This window comes from Microdochium trichocladiopsis, assembly GCF_020744255.1.
Source record: "Microdochium trichocladiopsis strain MPI-CAGE-CH-0230 chromosome Unknown B0I36scaffold_7, whole genome shotgun sequence".
Lineage (NCBI taxonomy): Eukaryota > Fungi > Ascomycota > Sordariomycetes > Xylariales > Microdochiaceae > Microdochium > Microdochium trichocladiopsis.
Genome location: NW_025763550.1, coordinates 293773 through 307535, shown reverse-complemented (window position 1 = coordinate 307535; position 13763 = coordinate 293773). Strand labels below are relative to the sequence as shown.

Genomic DNA, 13763 nt, shown 5'->3' with positions numbered 1-13763 from the left:
GACAAGGCATACACCTCGTGGGGCGAAATTTTTGGGTCATCGTCAGACAGCTTGGAAACTGCGCTCGTGCCACGAAATCCATCGTAACTCCCGCCACGACACCCTGGCCGTGGTCAGACTCCATGACAATGCTCGCCCGTTGATTCTCTACACGCAGACGTACTTTTCAGGCCTTCAAATGCCGTGTTCGTCGAGCAAAGCGCCTCTCGCCCTCTCCGACCACCCCGGACCACTATGACGGCCACCGCGTCACCTCCCCATCCCACCGCGCAAGCTCACCACGACATTCCGCCCTCGGAGGCGCAACCCGAGCCGCACACCGATGTTGCCGTGCAAAATGGTCACCAGGACGATGACGACTCCTCAGACAGCCTGTCAGACCTCGACGACCAGTTTGACGACGCGTCAGAATTCGATGCCGTCGACTCTGGCCCTCCCTACACGAATGGCAACCCCGATGCATCACCAGGCAGTCGCTCCGACGGGCTCGACCTGAACGGTGATGAACCACCAGCGAAGCGACAACGCACCCGCGACTCGACACCGCCCCCGCGACCCCGTCAAAAGCCAATCTCACCACCCTGGAAGAAGATCGAGGCAGAGGGTCCCACATCTTTCATCGAGAATGGCCGGCGCAAGTCTGGGCGCACCAACTTGTTGCCTCGGGACATGCAGCCTCCAGGCAAGAGGAGGCAGACACGGCATGTTCCACAGAGTGTCAACGGTTCAGCAAATGGAGGTAACAAAGATAGGGCGACGGCCCGGACCCCTGTCAATGGGCAGGCGAATGGTAGCAAGCGACGTCTTTCAAGCAGCTCAAAAGCCACGCCGGTGAAGCCAACGTCAACGTCAGCTAAGCGATCCTTCACACAACCTGTACGGCCACCGCCCAAGCCGACAGGTCGCCGACGTTCATCACCGCCACCTCCGCCGAAGAGAAATCTAGGCACGCGACGCAGCTCGCGTGCCTTGCGACACGATGGAGATAATGGTGCTGCGGACGAGGAAGACGACACAGGTTCAAAGCCGACCAAGATAAAGCTACGACTGAAACCCACCTTCATTCCCCTTGTCCATCCATTGCAAGCGAACGTGTTGCCTGGACAGACGCTACCGCGGCCCCGGGTGTCTGATACTTTCGCCGAGTACATACATAACGCTCCGGCACTCGAGATTGCAGCCGGTGGCTGGCTCGACCCAGCCGACGATGGCCAACAATACACAGAGGAACAGATCAAGAAGGATGCCAGGATAATACTACGCATCGAGGAGGAAACAGAGCCGGGGGGATCTTGAGCCAGGATCGCTCTGCCCTGTTTGTGCCGGAGCCCGTGGAAGAGCCGCCACGGCAGTGGGCGCACATGGATCATCTGGTCAAGCAGCTGGCAAACTTCCGAAGGCTCATGGTCATGGAGCAACAACGGCATCGGTCATCAGCAAAGCGTCTAGCGGAAGCTTGCCGCGACGAGTGGTTGCGACGCCAGCCAAAGAGTGCGGAACAGATGGAGGCGGAAGCAACGGCAGCCTGGCTCGCACGCTACCGGACTGTGGTCAAAGTCATGGCTGCGACCTGGGAGAATGTGCGAGTCGAAGTCAATCGGCGGCGCCTCGAGGAGTGGGAAGTCGCGGAGCAAAAGCGTGTGAAGGCCGCGCTCAATGAAGCTGTCAACATGTCTGAAATGAGGCTGCAAGCACACCGGACTCAAGCTGATTCGGAAGCCCCCGAGGACGAGGAGGATGACGACGACGACGACGACGATGACGATGATGACGACGACGATGACCTCGAAATGTCAGGCGAAGACCTCGAACCAGCTGTGGACGGAGAAGCGGACGATGATTCTGGAGACTCGGATTCTGATCTTGACTCAGAAGCTTCGCACGATAAATCCGCTGCGGCTCTTCACGATGACGACAACATGTCAACAGATGAGGATGAAGACGACACCAAATCTATCATGTCAGATGAGGGGTTGACACAGGATCAACTGCTTGCCAAGTACGCCAACGTACCAGATCTGCCCACTGTCCAATCTGTAGAGATGGACGATGATCTCGCCGATCAAGACACCGAGGATCCTCAAACACAAGCAGACGCCGGTGACACCAGCGACGAATCGGTCGACATGGACGACGATCTCGGCTCGAGTGACGATGACATGGATAGCGCGTCCGATGTGGACTCCCCAGTGGACGACGACGACAATGAGTCTGACGATAACGAAGACGATCAAGGCGGTCTGTTGGGCATGCTGTTTGGCAAATCTGAGCTGAAGAAGCTGAAGGAGGAAGTACCAGAGCCCACTGTAGACGAGGCTGAGGACGTTGACATGGCAGATGCGTCGGCTGCAACTGGAGATTCGAAGCCAATTGTCAATGGAGACACACCGCATGAGATTCAGTCAAATGGCGTTATCGAACATCCAACAATTGGGGAGAGAGGCTCTGACACTTCTGGAGTCGCGCTTCAATTCGAAAAATCCGAGACGGACAACATGGCTGTCGATGCGCCTCAAGACCCGCAGCAAGGCAACAAGCCTGATGCCCCAACTGCTGTACCGGCACCTCTACAACCAGAGGATGTGGAGTCCGAGATCAAAGAGGCCATCGACGACATTTCAAGGGTCGACAAAGCGGCCAAATATGAAGATGGATCCCCAATGGCGACCGCTTGCTCTAAAGAGATGGAGAGCGCGACAGACGATCTGCCAGAACCTGCAGCCGAACAACCACTTGAAGCGGCCCTCAAATCCCCCGTAGCCACGTCTGGTGCTGAAGAGGACCTCAAGCCTGCAGCCCCTGTCGCTCAAGAAAGCAGATCTGCAACGCCAACGACTCTCGTGCCGAAGACTGAGGTGCCATTTTTGTTACGAGGCACGCTTCGCGAATACCAGCATTATGGTTTAGATTGGCTCGCGGGCTTGTACAGGAACAAGACGAACGGCATCCTTGCTGACGAAATGGGTCTCGGCAAGACGATCCAGACCATCTCTCTCTTAGCACATCTGGCCTGCCACCATGAAGTGTGGGGTCCACATCTCGTCATTGTGCCCACCAGCGTCATGCTCAATTGGGAGATGGAGTTCAAGAAATGGTGTCCCGGTTTCAAGGTGTTGTCATACTATGGCAGCATTGAAGAACGAAAACGCAAACGTCAAGGGTGGAAGGACAACGACATGTGGAATGTATGCATCACGTCGTATCAGATCGTCCTGCAGGATCAGCAGGTGTTCAAGCGTCGGCAGTGGCACTATATGATTCTTGATGAAGCGCACAACATCAAGAACTTCAAATCGAAGCGGTGGCAAACGCTGCTAGGATTCAACACGCAAGCTCGTCTCTTGCTTACGGGAACACCCCTACAGAACAATCTGACAGAGCTCTGGTCGCTCCTGTTCTTCCTGATGCCGTCCGAGAACGGCGTTGGCGGTTTTGCCGACCTGTCAGAATTTCAAGACTGGTTCCACAAGCCAGAGTCCCAGATTCTGGAAAGCGGCCGGGAGCAGATGGACGATGAAGCTCGTGCGATCATCGCAAAACTGCACAAAGTCCTACGGCCCTACCTACTGCGTCGACTGAAGGCCGATGTCGAGAAGCAGATGCCTGCAAAGTACGAGCATGTCGAATTCTGCCGCCTTTCTCGGCGTCAGCGAGAGTTGTATGATGGCTTCTTGGCTCGTGCAGATACGAGGGACGCGCTCTCATCAGGCAACTACATATCCGTTATCAACTGTTTGATGCAGCTGCGCAAGGTCTGCAATCACCCTGACCTCTTCGTGGAGCGACCCATCATGACCTCGTTCCGTCAACCGAAATCAGTCGCCTCGGGATACGAGAGCTATGAACAGATCATTCGGCGGCGCTTCAGGACGGATCCGATGCAGCTGGTCGATCTGCGGTTCCTGAATCTTGTTCCCACAGCATCAGAGAGCCATTCTACAGCTGCGCTTGAAGATGCCGATCGCCTGAGCGCCCACAATACGCTCGGCTTACTGCACGACAAACAGAAAAGCAGGGTGGTGGATGGCGCTGTTGATCTAAACCGCGTGCAGACCAGCATCACTTATGTCGAGCGCAACTCTCGCAAGAGCCGCCTGCAGGAATTGGAGCAGTGCGTCTACACCGGTAATTTCAGGCGGCAAGAACGCCCAGTCTATGGCAAAGGCCTGACTGATTTTCTGACTATCGGCATTCAATCGCGCCCGCACAAGCCACGGCCGAAGATACCGCGGAAGATCATGGCCTGGTTTGAGGAGGACTCTCCTGCGCTCCATGACTTGGTCCCTACGCTTGACGAACGAGGAGCGGCGATGAGAACAATCATTAGCAAATTTGCCTGCGTCACACCGGCAGTTGTCACGCGAGACCTGGATCAATTTGTTCTTGGCACAAGCGGCGTCAATGCCTTCTCCGACATGGATCTCGAGCTGTCCAAGCCAGTGCGGAACGCGCCATTCATGCCCAAAGAAGCGCCCATCGACCCATGGCACGAGGCCCGCATGCGGTTGAGCATCCAATTCCCCGACAAGAGACTGCTGCAATATGATTGCGGCAAGCTGCAGGCTCTTGACAAGCTGCTGCGAAAGCTGCAGGCCGGGGGCCACCGAGCACTGATTTTCACTCAGATGACCAAGGTTCTCGACATCCTGGAACAATTCCTCAACATCCATGGACACAAGTATCTCAGATTGGATGGCGCGACCAAGGTTGAGCAGCGACAGATTCTGACTGATCGATTCAACAACGATAACCGGATTCTGGCGTTTATACTTTCGACACGCTCAGGTGGATTGGGCATCAATCTGACCGGAGCCGACACGGTCATCTTCTACGATCAAGACTGGAACCCGGCCATGGACAAGCAGTGCCAGGATCGATGCCATCGCATCGGACAGACCAGAGACGTGCACATCTACCGGCTCGTCAGCGAGCACACGATCGAAGGCAACATTCTCCGGAAGGCGAGTCAGAAGCAGATGCTCGACGACGTGGTGATTCAAGAAGGCTCGTTCACGACAGACTATCTGAACAAGTTGCCAGGTCGGCAAGTCGTTTCCCTCCAGACGTCGGACGAAGACGTGGTGGGCGATGCCATGGACCGTGTCCTGGGTGGCGTCGAGCGGAGCGACCAGCGCACGGTCAACAGGGTCCTGGAACAGGCTGAAGACCGCGAAGATGTCGACGCCGCGCGCATAGCCGAGAAAGAGATTCAAGAAGACGAGGCTGATTTCGAGGAGAAGCCCATCACAGCGAATGCATCAGGCACGTCGAGCACCCAGGTTGGCACACCAGCTCCAGGAGAGGGCACGGCGGCTCAAGGCCCTGGCAAGTCAAACCTCGGCCTGTTCTCTGAGCTCGCGGGCGACAGCGAGGACGCTGCGGAGGAAAGGGAGCTCAACGCATGGGGCCATCCGATTAGGAATATAGACGAGTACCTCCTGGCCACGATGAGCAAGATGCTCGAGGGCACTGCGCTTGAGCTGCCACGGGACAAGAAGAAGAGCAAGAAGAAGGGCAAGGACACTCGGAAGCGTTGATGTTCCGCGTTTGATAATTCTGTATAACAAATACCCTGCGAGCACGCACAGCGCGCGACGGGCAAGAGAGATGGGAAACTCTAGCTGTAACTACCGTGCGGCACTAGTATGATTGCTGCTACCTCCTACTATCACCACTGCTATTACATATCATGGAAGAGCGAGGCGCCTTTCTGTTTAATTGAATAATCCAAGCGAGCCACGAGAAGCCGCTGTTCACATCTTTTGTCCCTAGGGAGTTTGCCGAAGTTTGTATTGGGGCTGTTTCCGTAACCGTGAGCATTGAGGTTGGAGGAATGGACAAGCTGCGTGGCTTGGCCGTGAAGAAATGGATTGTTTCTTGAGAGCCCACATCGCTGATGAGCAGTTCGAGAAACCCCCGCACTCTTGTCTCATGCAGCACCACAACGCACCTTGTTCCCCGCACTCTCCAACTTTCCATGCAGGAGGAGACCCCTTTTCGACGTCGGCACCAGCATTTATATCCAGGTCTTGTGACTTCCACCAGCACGACTGCGTGTCTTTTGCAGAAACAACTTTGGAGAGAGCAAGGGATTTTCCATTTGCAGTCTGCTCGAGGACGACCCTCCCATCTCCGTCAACATTACCTCTCCCTTGCTGCAGCGCACCGCGCGCGGGGTTCCGTTTGGAGCATTCTGTCCTTCGACCTTTTCCTTGACGACAAGCTTCAGATTCAATCGCCCTTCTGGACTGTTCGTCTTGGCTTTGCCGCCCGAGTGGAAACGGGCGGGACAGCTTTCTGCCAAGCTTCCGCCAGGCACATCTTTTGTCGTTGTCGTGTGGCAAGCTGGACAAGCGCCACACAGAAACACTGTGAAGGAGAGGAGAGAGAGAGAAGATAAAAACCTGAGGCCGGGCTGGCCCTTTGCCAGCGACTCCCCAAAGCATCACCCATCCGCCTCCCCGCCCAGTATGGCAGCAAACACCACCGACGCCACTGCCCAGCAGCAGCAGATCCAAGAGACGGTGGCCGCCACAGCCGCGGCTTCACCGTCCGGCTTCCGCAGCCACCTGCCGGACCTGACGGCGCCGCGCTTCCAGGCCCTCGCGGCCGCGGACGCGCACTCGCACGCGCGCGAGCTGCTCGAGCACAGGCGCCCGCCCTGGCTGCACGGCCTGTACGAGCACTGGATGCAGCTGCTCCGGGAGCCGTTCCGCGGGGTGACGAGCGACGGCGTGGTCAAGCCCGGCCTGTACGGCCTGCGGGACGAGGGCGTGGATGTCGCGGCGATTTTGGAGCGGGCGAGGAGGGTTGTGGACATGGTTGAAGAGATTGATGCTGCTGGTGCTGGTGCTGGTGCAGCTGCATCATCTTCAGCATCAAACAACACGACGGCAACATCGCTGCTCCGCGACAGGACGGTTCTGCACATCGACTCGCCCGAGTGGCGCACCTGGTCCAACCCAGAGTTCCTCATCAGCAACAAGGGCATCCGGCTCGACGAGTGGCCCGCGCTGCAGGAGCCCGTCATGGCGGTCCTCAAGGCCACGCTCAGCCCGGAAGGGTACGACAAGGCCGTGGCCGCGATGCGCATCAACGCGTTCCTCGGGCAGCTGGTCAACGGGACCAAGGTCATGAACGAGTGGAGCTACAACTTTGTCCTGTTCGGCGAGCCTGCCATGTCTTCTTCTTCTCCTGGCAGTGGTGATGTTGGTGGGTGCAGGCCCTGGGGGTGGGCGCTGTACGGCCACCATCTCTGCCTGAGCGTGTTCCTCGTCGGCACACAGATCGTCGTGTCGCCCTGGTTCACGGGCGCGGAGCCCAACATGATTGACGACGGGCCCTGGAAGGGCACGCGCATCCTGGTTCGGGAGGAGGAGCTAGGGTTGCAGCTCATCCGCAGCCTGGGCAGCGACGACAAGCTGCAGCTGCAGCAGCAACAGGCCATTGTGTACACGCAGATGAAGGACCCTGCGATGCCCAAGGGCCGGTGGAACCACGACGACCAGCGGCACCTGTGCGGCGCGTACCGGGACAACCGCGTCGTGCCGTACGAGGGCGTCAAGGTGGCGGACATGGAGCCGCGGCAGGTCGCGCTCGTCGAGGGCATACTGGGCGAGTATCTGCTGTACCTGCCCGCGCGGTCCCGGGAGCTCAAGATGCAGGACGTGAGAAGGTGGTATGCCGAGACGTACTTTTGCTGGATCGGCGGGACGGGGGACGAGGACCCGTTCTACTACAGGATCCAGAGCCCCGTGGTCCTGGTCGAGTTTGACCACCACTCGGGCGTGTTCCTGAACAATGAGCAGCCGGCCAAGTTCCATATTCACACGCTGCTGAGGACGCCGAACGGGGGAGACTACGGCATGGCGTTGAGGAGGCAGGTCACGAGTCAAGTTGAGCAGGGCTATCTGTGGGAGGGTTGACAGAACGAATATCAAAAGCTGGCCCAGAAGCATCAAAACAGAATTGCACAGATCCAGGTGCTTTTTAAATCTTCATGGCATTGTGTTCACTGGTTTAAAAACTTTTCCAGGAACGGCGTGTAGTAACTCGCGACACCTTCTGCGTCTCTGCTTGGAGTGAAGTTGGCGCCCTTGACCTCGACCGCCTCAACATCTGGCCTGATCTCCTTCATCTTGCCGTACCCAGACCACAGCACGTCGTCGCGCGCACACATGGCGATAAGCGGACACTTGACCTGGCCGTACAGGCTGGGCCCGTCGTGGTCGCCAAACACGCAGCTGTAGATCTGGAGCCTGCCCTGCCACGCCCGCACGTGGTCGAGCGTCTCCTGCTGCAGGAGGCCGAGCTCATCTGCAGTGATGCCGCCGTGGGACTGCAGGTATTCCCAGGTCTTTGTTAGGTGGGAGCCGTCCGCAACGGGCTTGTTGAAGGCCTGGAAGCCCCGTGCCTTCTCGCGCTGGCTTGCGTCCATCAACACGGGGCCGACTACGGCCAGAGACTTGACAAGCTCCGGGTGCGAGACTGCAAACTCGACGCCGATGACGCCGCCCGAGTGGTGGCCCAGCACGTGGCACCCTTGCGAGAGGCGCGGGAAGTTGCCCGAGTTGAAGAAGACATCGATGTAGAGGTCAATGTACCACTTGATGTTTGGCGGGTCCGAGGCCGGATCGAACGAGGCGCCGAAGCCGGGCATATCTGGGGCGTAGCAGGCATAGCCCTGGGCCGTGTATGTGCGCATGAGCTGCTCGAATATGGCCGAGGACGACGCCGACATGTGCAGAAACAGGATGGGCAGCTTGCCTGTGTCGTTGGTGGTTGGCGCCGTGTACCGGTAGTGGACCTGCCCATCTGCCGAGTCGGCATATGCTTTTCGTACCGTCGGGCCAGCCATTCTGGTGTGCTTTTGCCTGTGAAGTCGTCAGGTTGTTGTTGTCTTCACCTGACCTGTTCGGGCGAGCACTGTGATGCAACGGGCATGGTCGTCACCACGGCTGGGTGTTCGACAGGAAAGACGAGGCAAGGCAAGGCGTTGGACATGTTGTTATCAAGCGTGATCAAGGGACTGGGAGTGCTATTGGCCGCCATCGCCATGCATGCACGTGGTGGGAGTTGATCATGTAAGTGTGCTGGCGTCGGCCCGGGACCAGCGGTGGTGGGGCGCGAGCGAGGAAGTGACAGGATCGGAAGCTAGCGAGCGCTGGGCCGCGCCGGTTCCGATGGTCGGGACTGCAGATCCGCCTGCGCCGGGCCCTGGTCTCTGGCGCAGTCCGCCAGTTCATGACTGGTTTCCGTATACTGAAAGCTCACGATGGCGAGTCATTCGGGCGCGGGTGAAGGTGTTCGAAGGTGCTCGATCGAAGGCACCGGTTTGGCAATGACGTCATCAGATTGCAAGAATCTCTGGAGGCCATGGCTAAGCGTACTTGCCTCAGGCAGCAAGGTCTCGAGGCAGGAGCGTGAACCGGGGCATGCGCACGTCGTTTGATGACAAACCGCAGTCCTGGACGGCCTTCTGTGATGCTGCAACTTCATGACCACCAAGATACACCACTAGCTCAGCCATCCATGATTTGAGCCGCATCAACCCACCCCGCCACCGAGCCGGCGACCACCGCCTCTAGGGGCCAGATAACCCTACGACAGCGTGGTCATTGACCCAACCCAGCCCAATCTCGCGAGTTGCCGACGGAGATGTTGCCGAGCCGACCGACCGTTCCCACCGCTGCCACTCACCCCTGCTCCTGCCCCCATCCCCTCAGCTCAGTTCCCCCGCCCTTGCCTTGGCTGAAACGGAAATATTCCCGCCAACAACCTCTTCTTCGATGTACATTGCACATCGACGCTGAGATGCATTCGACTCATAACCCTGGCTAGCGATATTGCAGAGCACAGCTTGCTTACCAAAATGCCACAAAGGCGAGCCTAGCAGTGTCCAGCAGGGGAACAGGCCCGGCCAGCCCAGAGGAGCTGTCGGCAAGGTCTCCTCGATGACCCACCCGGCCGGCCTTTGTTCCGACAGCCTGGGTCACCCACGGCCCACCAATGCTCTCAAGGTATTACCTGACTACCAGGCGCATATGACGAAAGCAGTGGCCGAGAGCGCGGGCCGCGCCTGGTCAGCACTCGTGCTGTCTCCCATGGTGACTCCGTCCGTCTGCGACATCGTCCCCTCGCGTCCCACTCTTTGCTGGCCGTCTGGCCGGCCAAACCCAGCCTCGATATGCCCGGACCCTTCCGGGCAAACACTCGTCTTTCAAAGCTTGCTCATGTCGTGTCGGTTGGCAGCAGACGCGGTCATGCTGGGATATTCGTGACTGGGCGACCTGCGTAACATTGTAACCTAAGCCCGGCCTCTTTGGCCGTTTCCATGCCTTCGTGGCAGCCTCTCATACTTCCGGATCCCTTGGGCAGCATGGGCCATGAGCAGCACGGCTGATCGAAAAGTTCCCGATTGGGCCTCTGCTTTGCCCCAGGACGACGACTCGCGTCCCGGAAAGCGGTCGCGGGTCGCTCTGGCATGTCAAAGGTCAGTCTCATACTGTATGCGGCACAAGACAACCACTTCCACCATAAACGACTAACACGATTCCTCCAGGTGCAAAACCAGGAAACAAAAGGTCAGTTTGGTTCCACCTGTGGCTTGGGTGTTTCGTGGGCGCATTGCAAGAGGCACACGACAGAAATACGCACCACTACCAACCAAGGCTTGACAGATCACTGATAGGTCAGTCTCTTGACAGTGCAATGGCACAAATCCATGTGCAAAATGCGAGGCCCTCGACCTGCCTTGCGAGTATGTCGTTCCCCAGAAGCCCATGCCCTTCGGCAAGAACCAATACATCAAATCTCTGGAGCGCCGGGTCGCCGAACTTGAAACGCTGCTGTCTACTCATGGCTTAGCAGAGCCAAGCAAGGACCACTGGGTCCCGTCTTCCAAAGCCAGCGACAAAGCTAGCAGCCAGTACGCCGATGACACGCCAAATACTGATGAACTTGACCCGGAGTGGCAAGATGGCGGCAACGTCACGGCCATATTTCGCAATCTCGCTCTTGACGTCAATGGACAGGCATATACCGGCTCTGCATCGCATTTCACGATGGGCAAGTTGCTCGGCTCTCTAATGCGTTCACAGCCACGACGGGCATCTACCTTCAGTGTTGTTCAAAGCGTGCACGGCAGTCGCCATGGATCGGTCGCCATGACTTCTCCGGAGACCTCAATCAACCACCTAGACCCGGCCGCTTCGGCTCGTACCACAATCAACTTTTCTGACATGCCTGAGGAGGTGGCTGAGCGATTGCTACGGGGCTACTGGAAGCATATAGGCACTCGGTTCCCCGTCCTCTACTCACGTTGGCTCAGCGAGGTTCACGTCAAGAGTCGAAGGCAGCAGCTGACAGGTGTTCACGAAATCGCAATCCTACATCTTGTTTATGCCGGCGCCGGCAGGTTTCTTGAGACTGCTGGAGAAACAGGTCCTTTCCATCCTCAGCGACACCTAGCCTCGGCACTTGAACATATGGACGAGATTCTCGGTGCAGGGGCTGATCGCCGCTCGGTCGCAACTCTTGTCCTACTCGCAGTCTGCTGTCTACGCGATCCGTCCGGGCCAGGCGCCTGGGCATACATACGTTTGGCTACGACAATAGCCATTGAGCTTGGCTTACACCGCGACTGTGAAGTCAAAGGCCGGACGAAGCTTCAGACTGAGCTGGACCGAAGACTTTTCTGGGCTATCTACGCCTTCGATCGGCAGATATCTATCCCGCTTGGTCGTCCGTTTTCGATATCAGACCAAGAAATCGACGTCCCGTTACCACTCGACGTCGATGAAAGCACGACAGCTGAGGAGCTTGAGGCCAGGGCGGTGTCGTCCAGTACATACCAAGCGCCAAGGATCAGTACTTCCTTGTCTTCATTTATCCAGCTTGTTCGATTGCGTCGAATTGAATCAGCCATACATAATACTGTGTACAGGGTCGATAGTGATAACGCAAACGTTGAAGACGAAGTGATCGAGGACCTCCTTGAACGGTTGGAACAGTGGCGGGAGCTTGTACCGCAAGACGCGAGCGGCAAGCGAGATCAGTCTCATCTTGACGCCATTCCGTATGACGGCTTTGAGCTCTACGTAAGATAGCCTTTTGAAGACGATCGCTTTGACACATCCGCTGACATGTCACATCAGATGGTCCATTACTTCAAGAGCAAACGCCTCCTGTTATATCCGCAACTTGCCAAAACACCGGTCAATTTGAAATTTCTCAAGGAATGCGCAACATCGTGTTCAGGCGTGTGTGGCGCTTACAAGCGAATCCACCAAGCAATGGCCGTCGGCTACTCGCTCATGGCTCTCCAGACAGTCTTCATGGCAGGTATGTGGACTTCACGGCCCGCATAAGTCATTCACCAAAACTCGAGGTTGACACTTCTGACAGGCCTCACACTTATATATTGCGTGTGGATCTCTCCAGCCGAGATCTTTGACCTAACCACAAGCAATGGTATTCACGACTGCAGCGTCGTTTTGTTTGTGATTGCAGAGAGAGTGCCAGCCGCTCGAAGATATCGGAACGTGTTTGAAGTCATCCGACAGCAAGTGATGGATCTGCTGTCGGACACGAACAATCCACCCCGGCCACGGATGTCTTTATCTGCTGGGCAAGCGGGTGAGCTAGCCGCTTCCACCGAAGCCTTTGCGGTGGATCAAACTTTCGAGGGGAACAACATCGGTCTTGCACAGTTCTCCCACATCATTTCGGATCTGAGCAGGAATGTGCAGCCGGAGGCGAGCACGATGGCTGCCGACCCGTTCAACACCATGCCGGACGAGTACGCCATGTCGCAGTCTGGCATGTTTGACTACAACAACGTCGGCTTCGGTGTCAGTCCCTCCGACCCCAGCACAGATAGTCTCGCGGCTTGGTTCGCAGCTGCGCATTCGACTGGCAACAACAGGCCAAGATGACAAGGAAAGGATCAGGGTGTAAAGTCTCGCCCTGGTACTTGACCTCGAGACCAAAACTCGAAACCATGAAATAAGGCGTTCCGCGGCAGACCAATCTCGAAAGTTGTGGCCAGACACTCCGCCGTCGTGGCGCACAGATCGCACCACATGAAAAAGCCCGCTTCTTGAAGAGACCACGGAGCTCGCCTCAATTCACATCCTGATCATCCAAGCCGAATGCGGCAGCTGCCTGCTTTGGGGTTCCGTGGTAAGCCTGCTGCCCACCTGCTATCGCGGCCGCGTGCACACCACGAGCGGCATGCGCACGCTTATCCCACCGCTCTGGAATGATCATTTCGTATCATACAGGAACAGGCCAGCTATGCTCTCAACAGCATCTTGAACTGAATGGCCAGGAGAAGGGAGCTGTCTGGTGAAATCAGGCGTAAAACTCTCTCCCTCGCTGCTCGGGGCAGCCGTCGCTCCTTTTGCACGGCGAGCTGAAAGAGCGCAAATATAGTGCGATCCGTAGTAGTCGTGGCAGAGGAACTCCATGTGAGAGAGCATGGAGTGCTGAGGTGGACATACAACAGTCAGATCCTTTGCCGGGGGTTTTCTTCTTAAGTGTGAGGATGACGAGACGTCTCGTGGTGAAGAAAGATGCCCGCCGCGCGGCAGGGCCAAATAATGCACATTCGAAAGGAGACCTCACAACAAGCTAGTGACACGCGTGGAGAAAAGGAAGGACAGAAGCACGGATTCAACACTACTACTACTACTACTACCTATTCCCATGCGACGTTCAAATATAATACTCGACAAGCGGGTTCGTCGTCCAGTGCCTGTGAT

General features: G+C 57.1%; 5 protein-coding genes across 5 annotated transcripts; 4 read left to right on the top strand and 1 right to left on the bottom strand.

Annotated features, from left to right (window-relative positions):
- Positions 1-234: 234 nt before the first annotated feature.
- On the top strand, positions 235-1296 carry B0I36DRAFT_364487 (uncharacterized protein; the record flags this gene model as incomplete). The annotated part of the gene is made up of 1 exon (XM_046158974.1): positions 235-1296. One exon carries the CDS (start codon positions 235-237, stop codon positions 1294-1296), a length of 1062 nt encoding a protein of 353 aa, XP_046010054.1.
- Positions 1297-1691: 395 nt separating this feature from the next.
- Positions 1692-5761, top strand: B0I36DRAFT_326757 (SNF2 family N-terminal domain-containing protein). The gene has a single exon (XM_046154371.1). The coding sequence runs from the start codon at positions 1791-1793 to the stop codon at positions 5535-5537; it is 3747 nt and encodes a 1248-aa protein (XP_046010053.1). The 5' UTR covers positions 1692-1790; the 3' UTR covers positions 5538-5761.
- A 709-nt stretch (positions 5762-6470) lies between these two features.
- B0I36DRAFT_364485 (uncharacterized protein) lies at positions 6471-7925 on the top strand (the record flags this gene model as incomplete). Its single annotated transcript, XM_046158973.1, has 1 exon — positions 6471-7925. The coding sequence occupies one exon, from the start codon at positions 6471-6473 to the stop codon at positions 7923-7925; it is 1455 nt and encodes a 484-aa protein (XP_046010052.1).
- An 86-nt stretch (positions 7926-8011) lies between these two features.
- B0I36DRAFT_364484 (Alpha/Beta hydrolase protein) lies at positions 8012-8857 on the bottom strand (the record flags this gene model as incomplete). The annotated part of the gene is made up of 1 exon (XM_046158972.1): positions 8012-8857. The coding sequence occupies one exon, from the start codon at positions 8855-8857 to the stop codon at positions 8012-8014; it is 846 nt and encodes a 281-aa protein (XP_046010051.1).
- A 1253-nt stretch (positions 8858-10110) lies between these two features.
- B0I36DRAFT_412662 (fungal-specific transcription factor domain-containing protein) lies at positions 10111-12935 on the top strand (the record flags this gene model as incomplete). Its single annotated transcript, XM_046161976.1, has 5 exons — positions 10111-10492; positions 10562-10583; positions 10707-12098; positions 12156-12342; positions 12442-12935. The coding sequence occupies exons 1-5, from the start codon at positions 10386-10388 to the stop codon at positions 12933-12935; spliced, it is 2202 nt and encodes a 733-aa protein (XP_046010050.1). The 5' UTR covers positions 10111-10385.
- Positions 12936-13763: the final 828 nt, after the last annotated feature.

What these genes read in the sequence shown, in the direction of transcription:
- B0I36DRAFT_326757 (XM_046154371.1), top strand. Translation starts at nt 1,791, where the DNA reads ATGTCAGGCGAAGACCTCGAACCAGCTGTGGACGGAGAAGCGGACGAT.